The sequence below is a fragment of the Panthera leo genome, chromosome A3, assembly GCF_018350215.1.
Source record: "Panthera leo isolate Ple1 chromosome A3, P.leo_Ple1_pat1.1, whole genome shotgun sequence".
NCBI lineage: Eukaryota > Metazoa > Chordata > Mammalia > Carnivora > Felidae > Panthera > Panthera leo.
In genome coordinates, this window is record NC_056681.1 from 24,135,224 (window position 1) to 24,163,210 (window position 27,987).

The 27,987-nt window shown below is 44.2% G+C and overlaps 2 protein-coding genes across 4 annotated transcripts in view; one reads left to right on the forward strand and one right to left on the reverse strand.

The window, feature by feature from the left end:
* Positions 1-1,554, reverse strand: part of MYH7B (myosin heavy chain 7B) — a 44,765-nt gene extending 43,211 nt beyond the window's left edge. The window contains exon 1 of the mRNA XM_042931151.1: positions 1,470-1,554. The gene's annotated coding sequence lies outside the window, so the exon portion shown is untranslated. The remainder of the gene's footprint in view (positions 1-1,469) is intronic.
* Positions 42-27,976, forward strand: GSS (glutathione synthetase). Of its 3 annotated transcripts, XM_042931149.1 has the most exons (13): positions 42-324; positions 3,041-3,175; positions 9,280-9,425; positions 12,304-12,379; positions 12,674-12,813; positions 13,494-13,610; positions 18,284-18,364; positions 18,467-18,544; positions 20,872-20,938; positions 24,142-24,336; positions 24,741-24,822; positions 26,260-26,449; positions 27,428-27,976. In XM_042931149.1, the coding sequence occupies exons 2-13, from the start codon at positions 3,047-3,049 to the stop codon at positions 27,549-27,551; spliced, it is 1,425 nt and encodes a 474-aa protein (XP_042787083.1). In that variant the 5' UTR covers positions 42-324; positions 3,041-3,046; the 3' UTR covers positions 27,552-27,976. The 3 variants fall into 3 exon arrangements, with proteins under 3 accessions (XP_042787083.1, XP_042787082.1, XP_042787084.1); XM_042931148.1 differs by lacking the exon at positions 42-324 and having other exon boundaries at positions 1,664-3,175; XM_042931150.1 differs by lacking the exons at positions 42-324; positions 24,741-24,822; positions 27,428-27,976 and having other exon boundaries at positions 1,664-3,175; positions 26,260-26,400.
* The last annotated feature ends 11 nt before the right edge of the window (positions 27,977-27,987 follow it).

Genomic DNA, 27,987 nt, shown 5'->3' on the forward strand with positions numbered 1-27,987 from the left:
ACTGGACGTCACCAGATCTGACATCCTGCTAGCTCTGCAAACCCGTAACTCCTCGCTGACCCAGCCTAACTCCTCCCCTCCTTCCCAAGTCCTGTCTCTCTGGATCCAACCGAGGAACCCTTAACGCCAAGGCTGCTCACGCACGGACTGACCCTTCCCGGTCGCCGTCCAGCTCCACAGGCACGTCTCCGCCCCCGCCCTGCCCTTTATACCCCACTGGCGCGGTCTGCGCAAACGCGTTGGGTCGCATCGAGGCCCCGCCCTCTAGACCTTGGGTTACAGCGCGAGGGGCTTGAGTACCGTGCGCGGCAGGACGACGAACCAGTAGGTTGGGGAAAGGCAACGGCGGCCGGCAAGGGCCAAGCTTCTTCGGGAGGATGTGAGGGAGGGTTCTGGCCAGCTATTGGAATCCTGAAGGCTAGGAGATGTTGCAGCTCATGCCCTTTGCAGGGAAGGGGAAATTGGTGACCATTGAGGGGGTTGGGCTGGTGATTGTGGATCCCAGATTTCCCAGATCTCCTGATTCCAGATCGGGCCGGTGTCGGGGACACCGTGCCAGTGAGCCAGAGCCGGAATTAAAAAAAGAAAGAAACTGGGAGCGATTAGAACCAAACTTTGTCTAGAATGGGAGTGAACGGGCCCATGAAGTGGGGCAAGCCTGGGCAGGAGACGGGTGTTTATGCCCCGAGCCTCATGCAGACACTGGCCTCGCCCTCAGGATAAAGTCCGACTGGGTTTTCTTCTGCGCATTTTAAGATCTGGCCCCAGTCTTTCATTCGTCATCCATTCATTTAACATTCATTGAATACAGTAGTAGGTGCTGGAGGTAGAGAAGTGACCAAGATACACAACAATTCCTATGGTACAGGGGCAACTAATGGGCTGTAGAAGCCCTGGGCGGAGAACAGGGACAGCTTCTGAAACACACACGTGAACGCTGGTCAGGAGTGGTGGGGAGTGTTCCAAAAAGAGACTACAGCACGTGCCAAGCCTGGGAGCTGGAGAGAGGCTTGTGTATCTTGGTTACTGGGGATAACCTCACTCTTGAGTCTGTTTAGCGCCCAGGGAGATGATGGTAGCTGGAACAGGCATCTGACAGTGGAGGTGGAGACAAATAGAGGAATTCAAAGCAATCTATATTTAATAAAAACTATAGGATTTGGGGAGACTGGGGTGTTGGAGAGAAGTGTGTACAAGTCTTGAGTGCCTGAGTGGGGTTCATCAGAGGAGGAGCAGATTTGTGGGGAGACGACAAATTCTATTCTGGTTCTGTGGAGACTCCCAGTAAGCAGTTGGTTATTACAGTTTGGAAGTCAGGAAAGCACCACTGTGAAAGTATAGATTTGAATGTCCTCAGCAAAACAAACAAAGCCACAGGGTTGAGACTATAGAATGAAAAAAACAAAGGGCCCAATCAGCACTTTACATAGTGATTATCTTTATGTTTTATCTCTTTGTATCCTCAGTACCTAGTCAAGGGCGTGGCAGTAGATGCCATTCAGTGTTTACCAAGTAGACAAAAGTCCAACCGCAGGCAGAGATGCTGGAATCCCAGAGATGTTAAGAGATGGGGGCTAATGGAGGGTTCCACTGCTCTAATGTCAGTCATAGGTTCTTGTCCTGGCTCTGCCACCAGCCTGCTGTGTGACCTCCTGACAAGTCTTCCACCTGTAAAGTGGGTATAGCCAAAAAGAAGCTCCCATGTATAGAGCTACAAACCCTGCTGAGGAACTACACACAGATTTTTCTCATTTAATTCACATGGGGACCTTATATATGAAGGAAGTAATATTATGGGCTCAAACCCATATCTGACTGACCCCAGGGCTCTACTATGACTCTGTAGTCGTAGAGCCCTTATCTGTGTCTCATTGGACAGAAATGTTGTTAGGATCCTCTTGAAATTACATGGTCATTCTTTGAAAACGTTGTGCTGAGGCCAACAGATTTTCATAATTGGTTTCGCACCAATTTTGTTATAAGGGGAAGGAAATGGAACTGAATGTTGTTCTCCAGTTTGTTACTTGTTCTCTAGCTCCCTTTCTGGGGACAACTGAGCTGGGTAGCCATGTTCTTTTCCTAAAATCAAATGACAGTAGGGCAAACCAAAATTAATAACTGGTGTTTCCAGATTTTTATTCAGATCTTCTTAAATCCCTGAGGCCTGCTGTAAAATTAGTATCAAGGTGTTAGTTGGTTCATATCTGTGTGTCTCTGGGCAGCCAGTTGGACTCCTCATCCTATTACATTGGGCACTTGGGTTTCAGTTATTTCTATTCTGCTAATGTGATTTCTCAAAAATATTTTGTCTTGCTGCTGTGATGATAGATGTCCATATAGGGAATGTAATCATGTCCTGCTAATGAGCTTGCTTCTGCTTAGTGTGAGGGAGGAGTTCACCTTATCTGCATTTCATAGTATTCTACAAAGGGATCCTCCTACCCCCACCCCCCACATAATTTGAGATTTGCTGACCTGGGTTGTTGGAGCTAGAAGGGGAATTAATACTCTCTTGCAGTGATTTTAAATTTGTTAAAAATACAGAGCTTCAGCCCTTCCCTCCACTCATCAGACCTCTTGCATGAGAATCTCTGAGTGGAGCCCAGGAATCTGTATTCTTTACCAGGCTCCCCAGAATATTTAGCCAGATTTGGAAACCACTGGTCTACCTCATACCCCTTGTTTCACAGGTAGAGAATCTGCAACTCTGTGAGGGGAAGGAACTTGCCCCAATCACATATGACATTAGTGCCTCTTTCTCCAATGTAAAAGGCCTGGGCTGGGAGTCCTGAGACCTGGGTTCAAATCCAGGTTTTACCAGTCTGAGATTCCACTTCCTTACTGTAAGAATAATGCCATCATTGTATTAGGAACCAAGAGAGTGGCAGTGGAAATGCTTTGTCAGGCTTTCCATTTTGCACTCATGGAAGTTGAGAGCTGCCATCCAGTGTTCACTCCCCTGTACCACACTGCCAGTTTCATTGGTTGCTGGGTGGGCCCCAGGCAACCCATCACCAATCATTCCCCTCTCCTGTTGCAGGTTGGGATGGCCACCGGCTGGGGGAGCCTCTTGCAGGATGAGCAGCAGCTGGAGGAGCTGGCACGGCAGGCTGTGGACCGGGCCCTGGCTGAGGGAGTGCTGCTGAGGACCTTGCAGGAGCCCAGTTCCTCCGATGTAAGCCCCTGACCCCTCCTCACAAGCACTGACGACACTGCTCTGGATCCTAATGCTCACTTTCTGGTCCCTGCCAGGCTAAAAGCAGCTCCTTTAGGTCGAGACATCTTTTTTGCTTTATTTTATCTTTTTCAATAACTAAAATTGATCTCTAGATATATGTAAAAAGCCTGCTGAGAGTAATCATAAAATTTAAGTCTGGAGTTTCTAGTATGACTTAGGTAAGTTACATAACCTCTCTCAGCTGCAGTTTCTTCATAGAATAAAAAAGGGATAATAATGGGACCTGCCTCTTCAAGTTGGTAAGAGAATGAGAAGATAATTCATGTGAAACACTTTGTCCAGTGAGCTATTATTTTTTAAGACTACCTAATCACACTGCAGAGGGGGAGTATATCTGTACAACTGGTCTGTGTACATCCTTCTCTGTGCATTTATATACATATATGTGTATATAAAGAAATATATGATTTTCTTTTCTTTTTAAGTTTTTTTTTAAATGTTTTTATTTTTGAGAGCGTGTGAGTGGGGGAGGAGCAGAAAGAGAGGGCGACCCAGAATCTGAAGCAGGCTCCAGGCTCCAAGCCGTCAGCCCAGAGCCCGATGGGGGATTCTAACTCACGAACTGTGAGATCATGACCTGAGCCAAAGTTGGACGCTTACCGACTGAGCCACCCAGGTGCCCCTTTAAGTTTTTTTTTAAAGTAACCTCCACATCTAATGTGGGGCTCAAACCCATGACCCCTCAGATCAAGAGTCACATGCTCTTCCAACTGAGCCAGCTAGGTGCCCCAAAATATATAGTTTTCTAAAACACAAATTGGATCACACAGATCATGCAGATTATTTTGTGATTGTGTTTTTGTTTTTGTTTTTGTTTTTTTTTAATTTTTTTTTTTTTAACGTTTATTTATTTTTGAGACAGAGACAAAGCATGAATGGGGGAGGGGCAGAGAGAGAGGGAGACACAGGATCGGAAGCAGGCTCCAGGCTCTGAGCCATCAGCCCAGAGCCCGACGCGGGGCTCGAACTCATGGACCGCAAGATCGTGACCTGAGCCGAAGTCGGACGCTCAACCGACTGAGCCACCCAGGCGCCCCTGTGTTTTTGTTTTTCATTTAACAATCTGCGGTTGAACTCTTTACAACTCCCTCCATTAGGATTAGCTTCATTCTGATACAGTGTTCCATATATAGATGAATCACATTTTAACTTTCCTCTATTTAGGTGATTTTTAACGTGTTTTTTTAATGCCCTTTTTTTTTTTTAAGTTTATTTATTTGAGAGAGAGAGAGAGCTTGAGCAGGGGTGGGGCAGAGAGAGGGGGAGAGAGAGAATCCCAGGCAGGCTCTGCATTGTCAGCGCAGAACCTGATGAGGGGCTTCAACCCATGAACGGTCAGATCATGACCTCAGTCGAAATCAAGACTTGGACACTTGGGGCGCCTGGGTGGCGCAGTCGGTTAAGCGTCCGACTTCAGCCAGGTCACGATCTCGCGGTCCGTGAGTTCGAGCCCCGCGTCAGGCTCTGGGCTGATGGCTCGGAGCCTGGAGCCTGTTTCCGATTCTGTGTCTCCCTCTCTCTCTGCCCCTCCCCCGTTCATGCTCTGTCTCTCTCTGTCCCAAAAATAAAATAAAAAACGTTGAAAAAAAAATTTTAAATAAAAAAAAAAAAAAGACTTGGACACTTAACTGACTGAGCCACCCAGGTACCCCTGATTTCTAATGTTTTATGATTATAAACAGCATTATAGGGAACAGCTACATACATGCCTGTTTGGGTACTTCTGTAGGGTTGATGCTTTTAAAAGTAGAACTGCTAAGTCCAAACCACATTTTTTAAAAGTCTCATCCTTAAAAAAAAAAAAAAAGTTTTTATTTTGTGACTGGTAAGACATTGTCATAGTTCAAAATTCAAAGGACATAGAGTTTACAGTTTAACCCTCTCTTCTATATTCCCTAGCCATCCGGTTCTTCTGACCTGAAGACAAGCTGTGTTTTAGCGTTTTTGTTTATTCTTTCATATAGTTTACTCATAACAAAAAAAGTATATATTCCTTTTTCCCACTGTTTACACAAAGAAGCATCCTAGACAAACTCTTTTGTGCCTTGCTTTTTTCTTTTTACTTACTAGTATACCTTGTGACAATCCATATGAGTAACTAAAGAGCTGCGACCATCTTTTTTTTTTTACTAAGTTAAGGGCCTGGTGGAGAGTCCAGACTCATAAATATTTGCTGAGGCCTGAGTGAATGAGAATGGCTGTTACCTAAGGTAGGCTGACATTGTGGAAGGTCTGCCTCTGGCTTTGGGAATATAATTGCTTGCTTTGTGAACTTTACATTATGTGAACTGTTTGAACCCAGGATTAAGCATTTTCCCCTCCAAGATTTTTTTGTTCTATTAATCAATAGGTATTGTGTGAAGGTCCAACACTTGGTCTTTCTGGAAGTTAATGGAGCCTAGAAAAGGCATAGTCCTCAGTGAGATTCCCAATTCAGAGAAAAAAGACAGGAAATGGGGCACCTGGGTGGCTCAGTTAGGCGTCCGACTCTTGATTTTGGCTCAGCTTATGATCTCACTGTTGGGTTTGTGGATTGAAGGTCCATGTCAGGCTCTGCGCTGACAGTGTGGAGCCTGCTTGGAATTCTCTCTGTCTCTATCTCTCTCTGCCCTTCCACCACTCATGCTTGCTCTCTCTCTCTTTCTCTCTGTCTCAATAAATAAATAAACATCAAAAAGAAAAAAGACAGGAAATATGTGTATGTATACGGATGTGAGAAAGAGAAAGAGATTTCAGTCCAAATCTTTGTCAGGTGCCTGTTTTATGCCAGGCCATTCTAGACACTGAGGACACAGGTGAGTCAGCCAGAGACTCTGGCCACTAAAGCGCATGGTCTAGTTGGAGAATGTGCCACAAGACAAAATTAAATGTCAGTTCTATGAGGAAACATAGATAGCCTGCTGCACAATATTAGCTACTGTTTATTATTGACTATGTGCCAGGCACTATTCTAACAGCTTGAAATCACTAACTCGTTTAAATTTCACAACAGAGATGAGGAAACCAAGGCCCAGAAAGGTAAAGTAACTTGCCTGAGGTCATTCAAATGGTTGTGGAATTGGCAAAGCCAGAATTCAAATCCAAAGAGTTTGCCACCTGACTTCATGCTCTGAACTTCCATTCTTTACTGCCTCTCTCAGGAAACTGTATGGGACACCTAGACGAAGGAGCAACTCATCAGTTGTATTTGAACTAGATCTTAAAAAATAAATAGAAAAGAACAGCATAACAGAGGGTCTAAAATAGGAAAAGGCACAAAATGTTCAAGAGAATGCAGCTGAATATGGGACAGAAGACAGGTCGAAGTCAGATAATCAAGAGGCTTTGGATACTGGGAGGAAGAGGAACATGAACTTTATCCTGTAGGTAGGGGTGACAAACCAAGTGCAGAATTAATAGCTGGTCCCTGCAGATTTAGGGAGTTAATTAAAAAAAAAACAACAAAAAACAAACATGAACAGGTTACAAAATTTAAAGGGAATTCAGCATAGAATAAGTCTCCTCCCTCTAGCCACTGTTTCCTTCCCCAGAGACAAGCATTGTTAACAGTTTTTTCATCAGTGTCTTTAAAATGTGAGGGCCAATGTTTGTTTGGATTTTTTTTTCATGAAATAAAAAAAATCTGGCCCCTCAGGTGAAATAGGAGCTCTTCTTCCCATCACTCTTTGTTTCTTTGACTATGGAGATCTTTTATTGTCATGCACATGCTACCGTTTTTCTCAGAGTAGAAGACTATTACTCTGTGCCTGTGTCTCCATAAAAAGTTAAAAGACTGTGTGTTTCAGCCTTTGGCCTATACACAGTGGAGAACAGCTGTATACTGTGGATCCCAAATTCAAGTGGGCATAATGAGTCATGGGGACAGAGGCAGAGGGAAGTCTTACTAGAAAAAGCCTTTGTGAGTTTTTCAGGCCAAATGAGACTTGTTGGAGGAAGCAGAGTTCTAAGTTTTAAAGCCAAGGAAATGCCCTTATTGTCATCACACATGCACTCAGGGTATTAGGTGACCCCCTATGTAATCTGCAGTAATTCCCAGCCTAACACAGAAAAGCTTCAAGCTGAAAAAACCTTATTCTCACAAATATCCTTCCTCACTTTTGTCTTCTGAGATTTTGAGGAAGGTAATTTGGGAACTATCTATGAAAATTTTAAGTGGATTTACTCTAATTATCTGACATTTCCATTTTTATAAATTTATAATTTATGGACTTTTTCACACACAAAATACCTAGAATATATACTCTAGGATATTGATTGAAGCATTGATTGTAATGGGGTGGGGGGAGGAAACCACCTATATGTTCATAACAGAAAGCTAGATTCAGGGGTGCCTGGGTGGCTCAATCAGTTAAGTGTTCAACTCTTGGTTTTGGCTCAGGTCACAATTTCATGGTTCATAAGCTCAAGTCCCACATTGGGCTCTGTGCTGTTAGTGTGGAGCCTACTTGGGATTCCCTCTCTCTGGCCTTCCCCCACTTGTACTCTCTCTCTCTCTCTCTCTCTCTCTCTCTCTCTCTCAAAATAAACAAATAAACTTAAAAAAAAAAAAGACAAAACTTGAATTAATAAATTATTTTATATCCAAAGAATGGAATACTCTACAGGCATTAAAAAGAATGAGATCTATTTGAACATATATGGAAATGTCTCTGAAATATTTATAAAGCAAAGGACAGAACAATATATGTACCATGTGCTTCTGTGTGTGTAAAAAAAGAAAAATGTGTATATACATATAGTCTAAAGGACATGTGAGACACTAGTATACAATTTGCTTCTGGGGAGGAGAATTGGGTCATCAGGGAATGAGACATACTTTTCACTATGTATCCTTCTGTCTCTTGAATTTTGTATCATTTGTTCAAAAAATATTTTTAAATATATAAATGCCAAGTTCTAATGTCATAAACTCATACTATGATAATGGCAAATTGATATTAACTCAGAGGTTAAACTCAGGAATACATCATAATATAAATCACAAGGTCATTTTATCATCTCCTACCCAAATTCTAGTTCATTTGTTGTTGTGAATCTCCAAATGCATTATCCCCTTCTAGAAATAGTGTTCCAGATGGGTATTTGGGTTTCCTGGTTCTGCCAAAGTCCAAAGAACTCAGAATGCAGCCTAACTCCAGGTCTGGCAACCTGAGTCACTGTCTCCAACACTGGGGAGAAACCACTCCTAACTTCTACTCTGGGGGCCAGAGATCACTTCTGATGCAGCCCTACCAGCAAGACTCTCCCTCTGCCCCAACCAGAAGGCAAGGGGGCTGGGGTGGGAGCTCCTGGCACGAGGGTCCTGGGTTTAGGACCCTGGCTAGGAGCTGTGTGTGTGTGTGTGTGTGTGTGTGTGTGTGTTGTTTATTAACCACCTTGGTTCAAATCCCAGTGCCATGTAACAGCTTTATATAATTTTGGACATGTTACTTAATCTGAGACTCAATTCCCTTTATCTATTTATTAAGAATAGATAATAATAGGGGCGCCTGGGTGGCTCACTTGGTTAAGTGTCCAACTATGGCTCAGGTCATGATCTCACTCTTTGTGGGTTCAAGCCCTGCATCAGGTTCTGTGCTGATAGCTCAGCTGGAGCCCGCTTCTGATTGTCTCCCTTTCTCTCTGCCCTTCCCCTGCTCGTACTCTGTCTCTCAAAAATAAATAAAACATTAAAAAAAAGAAAAGATAATAATAGTATCTGCCTCACAGAGTTAAATGACGCATCCATGTAAGGTATTTAAAACAGTGCCTTGTACACAGTAAGTGCTCAATTTTTTGTGGTTTTGTTTATTTGTTTTGGCTGTTTTGCTTCTGTTTTTTTTTTTTTTTTTTTAATGTAAAGAGATAGAACATTACAGAGTCTGAAAGTTCCCATTATATCCCTTCATCATCCTGTTTTCTCCCTCCCTTCACAGAGGTAACCACTATTCGGCAGTTTGTGTGTCAATAAATGTAGGTTACACTTTTCATGGGATTATGTTTACAAGAAAACAGCCCATTTACAGGTGTTCTACCCCTGCCCGCTCTTTCTCCTTGATCAGGTGGTAAGCTATGCCCCATTCACGCTCTTCCCTTCACTGGTCCCCAGTGCCCTGCTGGAGCAGGCCTATGCTGTGCAGATGGACTTTAACATGCTGGTGGATGCTGTCAGCCAGAATGCAGCCTTTCTGGAGCAGACTCTCTCCAGGTACTGGGTGATGGGGCAATAGGGGCCGGGAGTTGCTGGAACCCAAGGGACTGGAAGACTGAGGAGCCATGAGATGTTGCTCTGGCAGCTGACTTGGTGGGGTTGGGGACAGGTACCCCCCAGAGAAAACAAAAGTAGTAGAACAGAAGTCAAGAGGGCTGGCTTTTAATCCTGGCTCTAATCCTCATTTATATGGCTGCAAGCAAATTCCTTTCTTTCTCTGTGCCTCAATTTCTTCATCTGTAATGTAGGGATGTTGGCGTAAATCTAAGATCTCTTCCAATCACATTCTGTGATTCTCTGATCCATGGCCCCTTGCTTTGATGACTGAGATTTCTATTTGGAATTAGGGAATGTCAGCATTGTTTTAGGGAAAACAAAGGGCAAAGGAGATTACTGGGTTTAAAGTCAGATTTCTAACTTCTTTTCCTCAGCCCTCTTATCTCTGGGTGAGATGGGGGGGTAGACTGGGCCCCACCCAGGGCATGAGGATACAGAACTCCTGAAATGGTTCACCCCATCCACCGCTCTGTCTCTTCTCCCTTAATCCTTTTTTTATCTTCAGGCCCTGGGACAAGGGAAATTCCTTTACTTTCAATTTTTTTTTCTAATGTTTATTCATTTTTGAGAGAGAGAGAGACAGAGAGACAGAGTCTGAGTGGGGGAGGAGCAGAGAGAGACACACACAGAACTCGAAGCAGGTTCCAGGCTCTAAGCTGTCAGCTCGAACTCATGACATGAGCCATGACATGAACTCATGACAGAGCTCGAACTCATGACATGAGCCAAAGTTGGACACTCAACTGACTGAGCCACTCAGGCCCCTCTCTTTACTTTAGAATTAAATTCTTTATTTTTAAAAAAATTTTTAATGTTTATTTATTTTTGACAGAGAGAGACAGAGCATGAGTGAGGGAGGGTCAGAGAGAGAGGGAGACACAGATTCCGAAGCAGGCTCCAGGCTCTGAGCTGCCAGCACAGAGCCCGACGCGGGGCTCAGACTCACAGACCGCGAGATCATGACCTGAGCTGAAGTCGGACGCTCAACCGACTGAGCCACGCAGGCGCCCCAAATTCTTTATTTTAGAATTAAATAAATAAGTGTGTGTGTGTGTGTGTGTGTGTGTGTGTGTGTGTGTGTGTATACATAAACAGACTAGACATACATAATTGCATGTCTGATTAATTTTTCAAAAGAAAACAATTATTTTGTTAGAGACAAAAAATTTTTTTAAGATTTTATCTTTAAGTAATCTCTACACCCAACATGGGGCTTGAACTCAAAACCCCGAGACCAAGAGTCGCATGCTCCACTGACTGAGCCAGCCAGCCACCCCAGAGATACAATCTTTTAAAAATGTGCACATTGGTGTGAAGGTGAATATGGGAAGGGATCATAATGGTAAGAAATTTGGAAACCATTGACTTGAAACTAAAAATGCAATGAGTTATGAATGTACAAACCCTACCACCACCTTCCCCCCAGGTCTTTTTCGGGGTGGGCCTGGCTTTTGTACCTCTGATTCTGGATTGCAGAATATATGAGCAACCTGATTTATGATCTTTGCCCTAAAGATGCAATTATGTGGAGACCTTTCCTGCAGTCCATGTCTACAACCTTGCCTTCCCTGTTTCTCTGTCCTCTGAAATACACACAAACCCTAGCTTGTACGGGAATAGAGCCCTAGTATCACATGTGCTAGAATAGCAGCCTGGGACCTAGGTTGAAGGGACACACCTCTTCAGTAAAGCAAAAATGTGTCTCAACTTTCTTGGAGGCTGAAGCCCAGCTGGGGACTCTCCTCACCAAGGGCTGGGAAAGGCCTCATGAAAGAGCTGGCTGGGGAACAGAGGAACTGCAGGGCAGGCCTGAGCTACATGGGCTCAGTGGGGTCCCTGTAACAAGTGAGGAGAGTGAGTTAGGCTTGAGCAGGGATGTAGAGACTGCCCTGAATCTTGACAGACAAGTGTGGTGTTAGTTACCTGTGGGTGCCTCTTCCACACTGGATGGACTCCTACTTCATATAACATGTCACAGCAGCACACTGGGCCATGATGATGAGCTACCACAGACAAAGTCTCTACCCTCATGTGGTTTATAGGCAAATAGGAGAGGTGACATTAGTTATCACAGAAATAAAACAGAAACTTAAAACTAATCTGTACTACAAAGGAGAGGTCCACAGAGTTCTAAGAGCACATGGCAGGAGGATCTGATCCAGATAGGGAAGGTTGCCCTGAGGAAATCATATCATATGAGGACTGGCTGAAGAAAAAAAAAAAAAGGATATTTAGCTTGAGTCAGAAGAATGCTTTGGTGCACAGAGCATAACTGCTGTCTTTTCATCTCTGAGGTTGCTGTATAAGAGGTGGAAAAGACTTGTCCTTGGAAGCCCCAGAGTGTAGGAGAAGCTATGGAGAGTTAATGTTATGTCGACCAGAAGGTTTACCAACCATCAGAGATATTCAAAGATGGAATGGTTTTATCACATGACATTTCTTAGTTTCTCTCAGGACCAGACACTATGCTCAGTTCTGTACATATAATATCTCATTTACCCTTCACCACAACTCTATGATAGAAGTAAAATTATTTTCCTCTTCATCTTTCATTTTTATCTTTTACAGATGAGCAAACTGAGACACACAGTGAAATAATTCTCTAAGGTTGCCTAGTGGTGAGTGGTAGAGCCGGGATTTGAACCCAGGTTATCTGGCTCTAGACCTGAGTTCTAAACCACTATTGTCTATCAGGTTGATGTGGCTGTTCAAGTTTGGGTCAGCAGACTGAAAGATTCAGGAGGCAATGGATGAGGGTAGAACTATTTGATCTTTAAGATCCCATTTAGCCTAGAAAATGCTCTATTTCCTCCTCCAGCACCATCAAAAGGGACAACTTCACTGCTCGCCTCTTTAACATCTACAAGCAAGTCCTGAAAGAAGGCATTGCTCAGGTAACCAGTCCCCACTCCACCCCAATCTAGGACCTGTCCCTCCCTTTTTTTTTTTTTTACCAGAAGAAATTGGCCCAGGCCCTGAGCTCATGGAAATCTGCCTCTTGTTGGTCTTCACTAGGTTTGTACATCAGTGACCAATCCTGGGATGACCAAAAGAATGATTCCACTAGGTTTTGGAGCATTAGCCTGCAACTCTGATCTCTATGTAGAATTCATGTTACCTGTCTGTTCTGTGGCTAGGCCCTCAATCAGCCCTGGGCAAATGTACTCAGCCTTCAGTTTTCCCCACAGACTGTGTTCCTGGGCCTGAACCGCTCAGACTACATGTTCCAGCGCAATGCAGATGGCTCCCCAGTCCTGAAACAGATTGAAATCAACACCATCTCTGCCAGCTTTGGGGGCCTGGCCTCCCGTACCCCAGCTGTGCACCGGTGGGTACCCTGGGCAACACTGGGCACACCGGTGGGGTGAAAGCCTAATAGGCCTACGGTCACAGGCAGGAACAGGGATCTCCAATTCCAACTATTTCTTCCCAGGCCCTGGGTCATGTGTTTCTCCTGTAGCAGTTTCCACTTGTAATTAGGTCTTAGTATGTCAAGGAGAGAAGGGACATCACTGTTCATCTAGTCTTGCTCCCTCATTGTATAAAGTAGTATTCCAGCTTGAAGAAACAGTACCTGAGTGAGAAAGAGCTTGGAAGGCCTGAAGAGAGGTCAGAATCCATGGCAGAGAGGGATCAGTGGCTTCCCATTGGAAGGCTTGACCCTAGTAGCAACCATTTCCAGCCAGCAGTGATGCTCCAGGTTGCTGTGATTACAGATGGTTGGCAGCAGGATTCCAGATAGCAAGCACTGGTGCTCAGGGAAAGGCGTTCCAGATCATAGGGAGGCTGGTATAGAGTAGAAACACAGGGTCTTGGGGCTCTGGGCATATACACGGAGCCAGGGTTTGGGTGGCCCCGTATATTCAGGCCTGAGAAGCATGATGATAAGATGCTTTTTAGTGTTCAGCTAATTCTCCAAGTGATGTTCCTGTAAGGATCTGTGAGTCACAGGCAGAGAGGGGTCTTCTAGATCCATCCAATTACTGAATAAGACATCTCTTCCAACAGACATGTTCTCAATGTCCTGAGTAAGACCAAAGAAGCTGCCAAGATCCTCTCCAATAATCCCAGCAAGGGACTGGCCCAGGGGATCACCAAGGCCTGGGAGCTCTACGGCTCAGCCAAGTAAGGGGGAGAAAGAATGGTAGAATCCTGCTTTAGATTCAGCATTCGTGGGTGCAGTGCAAAGCAACTTCTTCGCCTGACATCTTTAGGAAATGAGGGATTTTTTTTCCTGGAAATAGAAGCTTACACTTTTAAGTACCAGACTTTAAGGGGTTTCTGGGCTTCCTTCTTAAATAAGAGACACAGACTATAATTTAATCTTGTTGTTGGCTAGAGGTCACAATTATCTGTTAATGATTGCATTACTGTTAGTGATTGTATCTTGATGTAATACAGAGGTACTATCTAGACTTAGAGAGGCATGTGAGGCTGTCTGCCTGCACTAATGGCCCCAACTGTTAGGCTTTAAGTTCTTATTCCTTTTCTTCCCAGTTTTCCTGTCTCCCTACTATCAGTTCTTACTTCCTACTGCTGTCAGTGTGCTTTAATTTGGAATCCTCCATTCCCATCCCTGTACCTCCTTTCTGATTTGCTATGGTTTGGGAAAGCAAGTGGTCTGGGTTGTCATGTACCATCTAATGAGTGTGAGGGCCTCTTTGATAAGTAAATGCATAAGCTTTGACTTAGTGATTTTGTGGTGTCTGTTGTAACTGCCTAGAGGCATTTTTTGCTTCCTTCCTATTTTCAACCATGTTCCAGATGTGTAAAGATGCCAGGTAAGTGACTTCTGTATATATAGGGGGCGGCACTGTACCAATAGTTACTGCAATGTTTACATAGCTTTAATAGTTAACCGTTAATGAGCACGGACTGGTGCCACACTTTGTGCTAAGCACTCTACACGTAGGATCTTATTAGATCCTCATATGAAATATTTCAAGGTAGATACCACCCAACTCCCCCCATTTTACAGATGAGGAAACTGGTTCAGAGAAGTGAATGGCTCAAGGTCAGATGGTTGGTGGTAGAGCCCATAGTCCACTCCCTCTGGAATCTGCAACCTTAATCACTTTATTGCCTCTAAGAGAGCCTCTCTGGGCTTGCTAAGCCTCACTAAGACTCAAGAAACTTCGGACTCTGAATATTTAGAAGGCATAAGATGAATAATTAACTCTTGGTTAAGTGTTTTTTAAGAGACTGAAGCCAGGAAAGGGTCAGCTGGGGAACTACTGATGAAAAAAATGCTGCAGAGGGTTTCTCCAACCAGGCTGTGAATAACATGGGAAGACTTATGTGCCTAGAACTAGGCACTGGTGGGTAGGAACTATGGGGTGCCTGAGCTGGGACTGGCTTCTCATTTTGAAAGTCAAATAGGCATTTCTGCTGACCTAGCATATGACCTTCGCTAAGACAGTTCTTTTCTCTGAGCAGCAGTTTGTAAAAGGGGGATGATAATAATAAAACCTAAAAGGGTGGTAGTGAGAATTAAATGAAATCTCATGGCTTTGAAAAATGCTTTAAAAAATCTGGTGAGGAATGGAAAAAAGACAGTCTCTTTAACAAATGGCATTGGGAAAACTAGACAGCAACATGCAAAAGAATGAAACTGGACCACTTTCTTATACCACACACAAAAATAAATTCAAAATGGATGAAAGACCTAAATGTGGGACAGGAAACCATCAAAATATAGAGGATAACATAGGCAGTAACCTCACTGACAACGGCCATAGCAAGTCTTACTAGCTATGTCTCCAGAGGCAAGGGAAACAAAAGCAAAAATAAACTATTGGGACCTCATCAAAATAAAAATCTTCTGCACAGTGAAGGAAAAAATCAGCAAAACTAAAAGGCAACCTTTGGTATGGGAGAAGATATTTGCAAATGACATATCTGATAAAGGGTTAGTATCCAAAATATATAAAGAACTTAATAAAACTCAACACCCAAAAAATAAATAATCCAGTTTAAAAATGAGAAGACATGAATACACATTTTTCCAAAGAAGACATCCAGATGGCTAACAGACACATGAAGAGATGCTTAATATCACTCATCATCAGGGAAATCAAAACTACAATGATATATCACCTCACATCTGTCAGAATGGCTAAAATTTACAACACAGGAAACAACAGATGTTGGCGAGGATGTGAAGAAAAGGGAACCCTCTTACGTTGTTGGTAGGAATGCACACTGGTGCAGCAACACTGGAAAACAGTATGGAGGTTCCTCAAAAAGTTGCACTACTAGGTATTTACCCAAAGGATATAAAAATAATGATTTGAAGGGATAAATGCCCCTGATGCTTATAGCAGCATTATCAATAATAGCCAAATTATTGAAAGAGCCCTAATGTTCATTGACTGATGAATGGATAAAGATGTGGTGTGCGTGTGTGTATGTATGTATATATATATATATGTGTGTGTGTGTGTGTGTGGGTGGGTGTATATAATGTAATATTACTCAGTCATCAAAAGGAATGAAATCTTGCCATTTGCAACAATGTGGATGGAGCTAGAGAGTATTATGCTAAGGAAATAAGTCAGAGAAATACAAATACCATCTGATTTCACTCATATTTAAGAAATAAAACAGATGAACATGGTGGGGGTGGGGTGGGTTGGGAAGAGAGGCAAACCAGACTCTTAACTACAGAGAACAAACTGAGGATTACTGGAGGAGAAGTGGGGGTGGGGGGGTGGGAGGATGGGCTGAATGGGGGAAGGGCATTAAGCAGAGAACTTAATGTGATGAGCATTGGGTGTTGTGTGTAAGTGATGAATCACTAGATTCTACACCTGAAACTAATGTTAATTAACCGGAATTTAAAAACTTGAAAGACTAAAAACAACAACAACACCCCTCAGGATCATTATGTAGTACTTCCAATAGTAGTAGTAGTGGTAATAATAATAGTAGTAATAATAGCAGCTACCATTTAAGGAGTACTAGTTTCATTTTACTGAAGGGAAGACTGAGGGGTCAGAGAGGAGGAATAACTTGCCAAAAGTCACACAGCTAGTAAGTTTAGAATTCACGTCTATCTGCCTTTAAAGCCTGCATTCTTTCTACCATACTGTTCTGCCTCCAAGAGGAATGGTCCCATAGTATAGATCAAAAAACTCAGGCTCAAGCACTGATAGAACAGATGAATTTTTCATCGGTTATCTCATAATTTTTTAGATTTTTAAAAAAGCATGGAAAATGAAGTATGATTCCAATTTAGACATTTATTCAAACTTTTTCAAAATATAGTGACTGTGGTTAGAATGAGTAGGGATAAGAAAGAAGGATTCTTGGTATAAAATGTTGGGAGCTATTATCCGGAGTCCTCACTCCCAGCCAGCACATTACTGCCACTTCACCTTCCTTAGCTGACACTTTCCTAGTCCTGTTCCCAAAATACTGTTCAGAACTGAAGGCAGGAGGAGGTAGAATATGTTTTCTGAGTCTGGCTGTGATTATTTGGCAGAGGGCAGGCTGACTTAACCAGGGAATGCGGTTCCACTTTAACCTACAGCTTTCAGCCTCCCTCCTCCGCCTCTTTTTGGAGGTAGGCCAGCCTGGGCCAGGTGCCACCTTCCCACCCATGAGGAGAGCAAATCAGGCTGCGATATGAAAAGCAAGGCCATTGGCCCTTGGGTGTCTCAGGGCAAGATGGCTTACGAAAGCACCATTTCTAGCTTGTCTCTCAGAAACCCAACTCAAAGCTAAGACTCAGCTTAATGTCACGTCTGACCCTCAAGAGATTTCAGGCAAGCCAGGAGAGGAGGCATACTAGGACCTGTATTTCAGTTAAGTAGAAAGGAGTCAGGCAGAATGTAGTCCAAGAGGTTCAGCTGAGGCAGAGAAAAGCAGAGACAAACAGACCAGAGGACAGTTACAGGAGGAAGGAATCCACACTTAGATTCCTAAGCCCAAATCTGGCCACCCAAGAGTCTTAGCAAGAAGCTATGGGCGAAGAGCAATACGGCTACAGCAAAAATGGAGTTTGGTACTCCAAACTGAGGGCTCAGAGAGGTGGAATAACTTGCCAAAAGTCACATAGCTAGTAAGTTTAGAATTCACGTCTGAATCTAAAGCCTTGTCCCTCAGGTAGCCAAACAGACAGTTCCTGGCATTAACTTTTTCCTTTGTCCTTGAGCTCCTCCTTCTTTAAGAATTATGTTGATAGCAGAAAGAAAGAGGTCAGGTAAGCCTCAATGATACCATTAATACTGTGGGACCAAACGTGTCCCTGTGTAGATCAGAGTAATGTTGGGAGGCCCCAAGAGATAATTCCTTATTTATGGATGGCTCTATAGGGTTCTGTAGGATTTCCATTGACTATTATAATGTATCATGCAAGAACCACACACTCCTTTATTATATGCTTTTACAGTCTAGTAAAAGGGTCATTAGCCTCCAACCCCACACATTATTCTATAAAATATTCCTCAGTATTTTCATCTGTTTATTCTTCCAGAAAGATTTTAAAATCATTAAGTTTTAAGAAAAGGTTGTCTTGGGTTTTTGAGATTTTAAATCTAAGTTTTAATTTGCGTAGAAAATTAACATCATTACAATATTTCATCTACCTACTGGAGAAGGAACAGAGACATCTCCATTTTTTCAAGTTTCCTAATTTCAGGAAATAATGTATTAGAGCCTCAGGTATCGCCTGAGACCTTTCTGATTTGAGAGAATATCTGCTCTTTCAGGGAAGGTGTGTTCTCCTGAAGGTTGTTGGATGGAGGGAGGACAAGCTTTGTAGTCACTTCAGCCAACTGTGCTCACTCTCTCCCCAGCGCTCTGGTGCTACTGATTGCTCAAGAGAAGGAAAGGAACATATTTGACCAGCGTGCTATAGAGAATGAGCTACTAGCCAAGTAAGTAAAGGAGGGGAGACCTCCAGATAATGGCCCTAGGCTTGTGAAGAACTACTCAGAACAGAGCATCCATTACCTCTAACCTTTGCCCATCTTTCCCAGGAATATCCACGTAATCCGTCGAAGGTTTGAAGATGTCTTTGAAAAGGGGTCTCTAGACCAAGACCGAAGGCTGTTTATGTAAGTGTTCAGGGAGCATTACTACTTTAGGAAACTTATTCTGCTACCCATTTCCCCCAGTAATCCTTTCTTCTAGGAGATGTGATGGGTTGCTTCCTTCTCTCTGAATTTTAGGGGCAAAATACCCCATCCTCTCAGGAAAGTCTGGAGAAGGCTTGGTCATATTCTGCTTCTAAAAGGTTGTATCAGAGCTATTGACCTTTTTCTTTCTTTTTTTTAGAGAGAAAGTGCAAATGGGGGAAAGGGACAGAAGGAGAGAGAGAATCCTAAGCAGATTCCACACTCAGCACAGAGCCCAACACAGGGCTCAATCCCATGACCCCTGGGATCATGACCTGAGCTGAAACCAAGAGTCGGACCCTTAGCTGATTAAGCCACCCAGGCACCCCAGAGCTACCAACATTCTTGATAAGGGCCTTCTTAAAATAACCCTGGTGTTCATATGTCCCTGGACTCCTAAAAGCTTTCTTGCCCCTCTTGGTAGCTATCAGGCCTGGACAGTTGGGCTGAGCAGTCAGGGAGGAAGAGGAATAGCTTGCTCATTCTGTGATTGATCTGGGAGCTTCTCTCTGAGCTTAGGCAAGACATTATGGGGCCTGGATTTGTGTTCCACGCCAGGCCTTATGCTCCCCTGCAGGGGGCTTCCACCAAGTGACTTTAGTACCACTTAGTTGGGTAGCATTGTTTGCAACACACATATTTAGACCTGGAATTTTATAGGTTTTTGTTTTTTTGTTTTTTTTTTAAATTTGTGATTCTTCTTCTTCTTCTTCTTTTTTTTTAAAATGTTTTATTTATTTTTGAGAGAGAGTGTGAGCAGGGGAGGGGCAGAAGGAAAGGGAGACAGAGAAGCCCAAGCAGGCTCTGTGCTATCAGCACAGAGCCTGATGCAGGGCTCAAGTTCACAAACTGAGATCATGACATGAGCCGAAATCAAGAGTCAGATGCTTAACTGATTGAGCCACCCACATGCCCCTAATCTGTGATTCTTAAAATTAAGGACCTCCATTGAAAGGCCCCTAGGTGGCTCAGTCACTTAAGCATCCAACTTCAGCTCAGGTCATGATCTCACAGTTCGTGGATTCGAGCCCCACATCAGGCTCTGTGCTGACAGCTCAGAGCCTGGAGTCTGCTTTGGATTCTGTGTCTCCCTCTCTCTGTGCCCCTTACCCACTCACATTCTGTCTCTCTCTCTCTCAAAGATGTTAAATGAATAAACATTAAAAAAAAAAAAAAGAACCTCCATGAAATTTCATAGTACCACTTTTCTCAAAATGTGCTTTTATCATAACAAAGTCATTAATTTACTTTCCAGACAGTATCAAATAAGCCAAAGAAAGGGGAAGGTCTTTAAAAAGATAGTCTCGGGCACCTGTTGGGATGAGCACTGGGTGTTGTATGGAAACCAATTTGACAATAAATTTCATATTAAAAAAAATAAATTAAAAATAAATAAAAAGTCTGTGTCTTAGCTAGACTCATAATTTTGCATCTCTGCACCCTTATGCCTACCATTTCAAAAAATCTCAGCCTGGTTTCAGCTACTTTTTTTTTTTAATGTTTATTTTTGAGAGAGAAGAGAGAGAGACAGAGCACGAGTGGGGGAGGGGCAGAGAGAGAGGGAGACACAGAATCTGAAGCAGGCTCCAGGGTCTGAGCTGTCAGCACAGAGCCTGACAAGGGGCTCAACCTCATGAACCATGAGATCATGACCTGAGCCGAAGTTGGACGCTTAACTGAGCCACCCAGGCTGCCCTCAAGTAGTATAATGCAACGTGTTTTGGTAGGCATGGCAATATGATTCTGAGGCTCAGTAATTTTTAGCCCACTTAAAAAAAAAAATTTATCTTGGGGTGTCCAGGTGGCTCAGCTTATGGGTTCAAGCCCCGCATTGGGCTCTGTGCTGACAGCTCAGAGCCTGGAGCCTGCTTTGGATTCTGTGTCTCCCTCTCTGTCTGCCCCTCCCCCACTTGTGCTCTGTCTCCCTGCCTCTCTCAAAAATAAATAAACATTTAAAAAAAATGTTTTTTTTATTTATTTATCTGATTTGATTCTGGTTGCTTTCTTGCTTCCCTGTGGGCTTCCTACAATGACTCTAGATCTAGAATATTCTAAAGCATTCTTCACTGCATACCTTCATGTTTTTAGTGGAAGAAGTAGTGGTATGGGTGTATCTAGTTTCATTGCTTCCAGTGAACCCCTGACTAGGCAGCCTGTGTGGTCTGGCTTTCAAAGAGGACAAACTCATTTGGATGCACTGTGAAATATACTGAATCACTATATTAGTTATAATTTAACATAGCAGCATTCTCCATTCTGTGTTCTAGGGATGGCCAGGAAGTTGCTGTGGTTTATTTCCGGGATGGCTACATGCCGAGTCAGTACAGTGTACAGGTTGGTATTCTGTTAGACTATTCTCTGCCTCCTAGGACCCAAAGTCATTCCTTGGAGACCCAGCTCAGGCATCACAATAACCTGGGTTTTTCCCTGGGCCCTGCCCTCAGTTCTTCCTCAGGGAACTTACTGCTGGAACCTCTTATTCTCCCACAAGCTTTTTACTATCTATCACTCTCTACACAGTGTCTTCTAGACTCTGAATCCTCAGGTATCTATGTTGCTTCAGCCATTCACATTGTTTCTAGGGATATACTGGCAAATGTTTTTTTAACGTTTGTTTATTTTTGAGAGAGACAGTGAGTGGCGGAGGGGCAGAAAGAGAGGGAGACTCAGAATCCAAAGCAGCCTCCAGCCTCTGAGCTGTTAGCACAGGGCCTACGTGAGACTTGAACCCAGGAACTGTGAGATCATGACCTGAGCCAATGTTGGATGCTCAACTGACTGACCCACCCAGGAGCTCCCTGGAAAATGTTAAATAGTCATCTTTTTAAGGGGGAAAGCCCCAGTTTGTAGCATTTGCTGATTTCTATGGTATACTCCCATCATGGCCGATTTCAAGTTACCCAACTTTTCTTTTTTTCACTGCTTCAGCAAGAACATTTGTTTTTTCCTTAAAGTTTTTATTTTTAAGTAATCTCTATACCCAACATGAGGCTCAAACCTACAACCCTGAGATCAATAGTCTTAGGTTCTATGGACTGAGCCAGCCAGGTGCCCCCGACCTACTTAACATTTCTGAACCCAGAGATGGGTACAATCAGCTCTGGGTAGCTAATGCAAACCAGTTCCACCATACCACTGACCAGCTCCTTCCTGCCAACTCTTACTTCTCTTTTATCTGTGTTAGAAAGTTTTTCTGTCCATTCATGTTAATGACAGTAATGATGATACCACCTTATCTTGCTATCCTACCATGTAGTTTCAAAATTACTTTCCACATCCATTATTTCATTTTATCCTTACAACCACTGTGTGAGGTATATAATTATTGCCATTATACAGACGGAGAAACTAAGATTTGGAGAGATTCAGGGGCTTGTCTAAGATCTCACAGGGAGTTCCCAGGCTTTCTGATTCTTGGTCCACTAGCATATCCAACATATTGTTCTCCGCCTGCCCCTAATCCATAGTATGGAGAAGCTAAGAAGCCCTGCTTTCACTCGGGAGAAATAAGTTAGAAAATACCATGATCAGTATGCCTGGGGTCATGAGCCTTTGGCTCTGCCTGTGTGTGACCATGGACAGGTTTCTGACCCTTTATGGGCTCAATTTCTGTAAGCTGAGGAAACTACACTCAAAAAATGAGGGAGCTCCTTCCAGATCTTTAATTTTTTGAATATAGGATTTTCCCTAAGACCCAGCTGAATAAGGAACCCAACAGTTCCATAGAGGTGGAAGCTCTGTAGAAGGTCCTTTCCTCTAGAAAGTGGTTAGGAGTGGTGGAAACTTGCTGACTAGAAAAAGACAAAACTGTCCATGGGGAAAATGGATCCAGGCTCCAGGACAGGGGATTTGGGGGATCCAGGCTCCAGGAAGGGGCCAAAAAAAAAAAAAAAAAAAAAAAACTTTAAAAAGAGATTGAGCTAACAGGGAAATAAGTCTGTGCATAAGGAGGAGGACATATTTAGGGAATTGAGAAACTCACACAAGGTTTAGAATTTGAAGATAAATCTGCAAAGCTTAGTGACTTGTTAGTTGATGTTGGGAATGCCCCTGCTCATCTCTGAATTTTGCTTCCCTGCTTTTAACAAAATGGAGTACTTCTCTGGGTTTATCTCTGATGTTCTGGGCACCAGTAACTGCCTGGAACATCAAAGGTGGTTGAGATTCTTGGTAAAGACCAGGCAAAGATGCTGCAGGTGAAATGTGTATCAAAGGGAGGACAGCATGGGTGGTTGTGGATGTTGCTCCTTAGGCCTTAGCCTTTATCCTGCTGTGGTCAGTTTGATGTAGTCTGGAGTTCAAGGACAGGTTATCCCCCAGTGTCTGAGAATGGGGACCTCTGCTGTTTACCTGCCTCTCACACACTAAACTCTTAGCACATCAGACCATTCATCCTATGATTACCCACTTGCAGGCTTTTGCTAATTATTCTGCTAATCCGAGTGTCTTCCCTATTGACCTGTCAGACCCTACCTGACTACTCAAATTTCACTTCACTAAACAACAATAACAAATAATTACCGAGCACTGTGTCAGACAGTGGGGATACAAAAGAAACAAGTGCTGGAGCTCACATTTTGGTCAGGGAGATGGTCATCAGAAAGTAAGAAAAAACAGAAAAAAATTTTTTTTTCTAGTTGAGGGAAACTCTTTGAATAAAATAATAGAGTGAAGGGGCATCTGGGTGGTTCAGTCAGTTAGGCGTCCGACTTCAGCCCAAGTCATGATCCCGCACTCGTGGGTTCAAGCCCCTTGTCAGGCTCTGTGCTGACAGCTCAGAGCCTGGAGCCTGCTTTGGATTCTGTGTCTCCCTCTCTCTCTGCCCCTCCCCTGCTTGCACTCTGTCTCTTTCTCTCCCAAGAAATAAATAAATACTAAAAAAAATAATAATAATTAAAAAAATAATAGGGTGAAAAGATAAGCGAATTATGAAAAACCCACATTAAATAGGGTGGTTTGAGCAGAGACCTAAGAATGAGAAGGATCCAATCATCCATTGGAAAAGCCAAAAGGAAAAGACTTTCAGGCAGAGGGGAAAGCAGCAAATGCTAAGGCCCTGAGGTGGAGTGACATCTGTGTGTTTGAGGACTGACCGGCCTGTATGGCTGGACTGTGAGAGTGGGATGCAGGGAGGTCATGAAATTGACATGGTTGAAAGCGGGACAGGAGGCAGATCCTGCAGGGTCTTGTGAGCTTTGGTAAGGAGTTTAGATTTTATTTGAAGTACAGTAGGAAGCTGAGCTCATACACAAGTGTCTCACCTCTTTCAAACCTCTTCATCTACTTTTCTATGCCCTTATCTTGTTATTTCCCTTTTAATTATAGTCATGTACCATTGTGCTAAACTGTGAGCTCCCTGAGGGCAAGAATCCTACATATTGGAAGAATCCACATCTGCCTTACAAAGAGATGCAGTGACCCTGGGAGATGATGAATGTGAAGAAAGAAAGCATGATACCTGGCATCTGATGGATGCTCAGTAAAAGTCAGCCAAAGTGAAATGAAGTAGAATTACTTTTGTTTTCTTCCCTCTGCAGAACTGGGAAGCACGCCTGCTGCTGGAGAGGTCATGTGCTATTAAGTGCCCAGATATTGCCACCCAGCTGGCTGGGACAAAGAAGGTGCAGCAGGAGCTGAGCAGAATGGGTGTGCTGGAGATGTTGCTCCCTGGCCAGCCTGAGACTGTGGCCCGCCTCCGTGCCACATTTGCTGGCCTCTACTCACTGGACATGGTGTGTGGGCTGCCTCTTTCTTCCACCACAGCAGGAACCCAGAATTCAATGTATTGGGGAGGCTGGAGCTGGTAGTGGGCTGGAGTCCATTGTAAGCTCCCTCAACAAAGGTAGAGATCCAGATAAGAGGTGGAAAGAGGAAGGAGCTGAGGAGGACAGCAAGAATTGGGGAATATCTATATGTGTTCTCCATGCCTCCTACTGTGGAGCCCTGAACTGTTGCCAGAGAAAGCTTGTTTTCATTGTACTTGCTGCCTTCAGGGGTTTGTTGGGGGTGACATCCAGATAGTAGCATCTAGCCTCATTCCTGTTATTCCTCTGATGCTGCTCTGCACAACCAGCAGGACCGTAGCTCCTGCCCCTGGTTTAAGACTGCTGGTAACTGCTTTCTTGCCTCCTGCCAGGGTGAAGAAGGGGACCAGGCCATTACTGAGGCCCTTGCTGCCCCTAGCCAGTTCGTGCTAAAGCCCCAGAGAGAGGGTGGAGGTAGGTGGTTCCCCCTTAGTAGGGCTGCTCAGTGGAAGGGAAGTGAGCAAGAAGGCTGTTACCAATGCTGAGTCACACTTGCTATGGGCACAGTCCCAGGCTCTAGGGGACATAGGATGAACTGACACAGGCCTTCACCTTGGACAATGTCCCAGAAGACCCTGTGATCAAGTGATATTGAGCACAGAGGGACCTGATTAACCGTAACTGGAGGGTTCGTACAAGTTTAGTCTGAGGTGCCTGTGACCAGATTGTGGGGAAGTGGGATAGGGCATATCAGGAGGTTGGATAGGGCATATCAGGAGGTTGGATATCTTGCTGCCTGGTTTGAACTCCTTGAGGGCAGGGATCATGTCTGTCCACAGACCCAGAAGAAATGAGTTTTGATCTTGGTCTTAAGGGATAGGTAGGAGTTTACTAGGTGGAAAAGGAGGGAGAGTATTCCATACAGAAGGAGTAGCCTCAAGGAGAAGCACTGGTCCATGGACGTGTGGTACATTTGGAGATTAATGAATACTGGTAAGACTGGAGTACAGCATGAGAAATGGGAGGAGGCAGGGATTTGGGCTGGAAAAGATGGTTTGGGACATGATTATAGAGACCATTAAAAATATGTAGGAAGTTGGATTTTATCCTAAGGGTAGTGGGAATCCATTAGAGAGATTTAAGGAGGAAAGGGATACACATCTGATCCAGGATCCATGTTTCAGCCATGGTAAAGTATGTCCTGGATGAGGGGAGACAATGGCAACAGACATCATAGAGGAGGCTGGTATAATTGTCCAGAAGAGCAATGTAGAGGCCTGGGCTAGGGCTATGACATTGTAAGAATACAGACTGAAGAGACACGTCTGAGTTATTGACAGGTAATGGAGAGGGAGGAGTTAAATATGAGTCAGGATGCCTTTCACCTATTGGGAGCAGGAAGATCCAGGAAGAGCAGGTTCAAGACAGAAGCAATGAGTTCTCTTTGGACATGCTGAGTTTGTTTTGGGAGCCTATGGGGTATCCCTGCAATGTCAAGAACAGGGAGCTTAAGTTGAAGATTTGGGAGTTAACAAGTCATAGAATATAGATGGAGCCTTAGAAATCTCCCTGGGGGGGGGGGGAGTGTGTTCATGGAGGAGAGAACAGGGTGGCAGGTGGATTCCTTGGTAATTCCAACATTGAAGAGGAGCAGGAACCAGTTAGGGAGGCTGAGAAGGAAAACCATAGACAAGTAGGAGAACCAAGGCAGGATGCTGTGGTGAGGTGTGTTTGCTTATGTGAGAAAGGGCTCTCCTATTAAAGTGACATTCCCTTCTTGGGAGCCAGGCCTGCCCTGGCTTCACTGAGCTGGTGTTAGAAACTGAGGCTGCTGCCTTGACCACAGAAATGGGGGCACAGAGTGGAGAAGGTAGGCAGAGGGTCGAGGGTGACTGGCCAGTGTTATTGCAGGTAATAACCTATATGGGGAGGAGATGGTGCAGGCCCTGGAGCACCTGAAAGACAGCGAGGAGAGGGCGTCCTACATCCTCATGGAGAAGATAGAACCTGAGCCTTTTGGAAATTGTCTGCTACGGCCTGGCAGCCCTGTCCGAGTGGTCCAGTGCATCTCAGAGCTGGGCATCTTTGGAGTCTATGTCAGGTGAGCCAGTCAAGAGGGTCTCCTCCTTGCCAGTCAGCCAAGTGAGCCTGGGGAGGAGAACTGGACAGGGAGCAAGAATCCTGGGCGTCAGTCCCAGCTCTGCGAGTCCCTAGCCATGTTACCTGTTTCCTTATCTAGTAAATGAGGCCAAGGACCCAAAACCTGCCCACCCACAGGGCTATCAAATGAAGCCCAGATGACAAGTGCTTTGCAGCTATAAAGGAAGTTCCAAGTAGTATCAAGAAGTATGAGAAAGTAACCCTAGACTATAAGGAGACCCCAGGGAAGAAGAGAATTTGGGTCCAGTTTCCAGGCCACCAGGGGTTCTGGAGAAAGGTGGGATGGGCCAGCTAGAGGATAATCAGTTGGCTCTGAAAGACTGAGTGACCCCTGGTTTGGATGTGAGCACTAAAGAAACAGGAAGAGAAGACCACTTGGGAATTTTTAAGGAATAGTTCCTGGTCCCTTAAACCGCTTCCTGCAAAATATGCAATCTAAGATCAAGCAAAGTAGGAATATCAGATCCTACCATGCTCCTGACCTGAGCCTTCCCTCTAACCACTTAATAGCATCTCTGCCTGCCATGTTCCCCCAAACCCAACTACCACCATAGCCATCTTGACAGAGAGGGAGAGAAGGAAACTTACAGCTACAGAACATGAAATGTGAGCCTGGCATCATGCTAAGTGCTTTTCCTGCTTTATTTAATCCTCGTGACCATCTTGCAAAGTGAGAGCTATTATCTCTATTTTAAATTGAGGAAATTGATATTGAGAAAGGCTGAGTAACTTGCTCAAAGACACAGAGCTAATAATTTCCCTAAAACGATGCAAACCCAGATCTGATTATAAAATCCTAGCACTTTCTTGGGTGTAGTCAGTCACTCATATACTGCTCACGTGGGACCAGGGAAGGATTTGGCTGTGGGGGCTGAGTCTTGGTAATGGAGTGGTGTGTCTTCTGTCCCCCTTTCTATAGGCAGGGAAAGACACTTGTGATGAACAAGCATGTGGGACATCTGCTTCGAACCAAAGCCATTGAGCATGCAGATGGTGGAGTGGCAGCAGGAGTGGCAGTCCTGGACAACCCGTACCCTGTGTGAGGGCACAGCCAAGCCTGCCCAGATTTTGCTCAAGAGACCTTCTATCCCTCATACTTGTCATTCCTCACCTAGCCCCTCTGAGGGTCTTCCCTCCCTGCACCTTGGGAAGGCTGGTCTCTTCTGTTCAGGGAAGGGTGAATGCTGGGTCCTTTCTCCAGCTCTCCCGTCTGAGGACCAGAAAAGCTGTTTCCCTTAGGTGAGATCTACAGGCCCCTAAATCCTCAGGGTGTGGATATAGCTGAAAGGAAGCTGATTTGAGGTAAGGGTCCATAACCCTGTCAACTGCCTGTCAGCTCCTCATCAGCCTTTTCAGCAGGTTCCAGTGTCTGACCTAGGATAGGACTGAGAGGTAGGAGAGGGGCAGTGAAGGGGCATAGCATTTCCCTGCCTCTGCCTTAAATAAAACTACGTTGTTGATTCTGTGATTCCTTGGTTT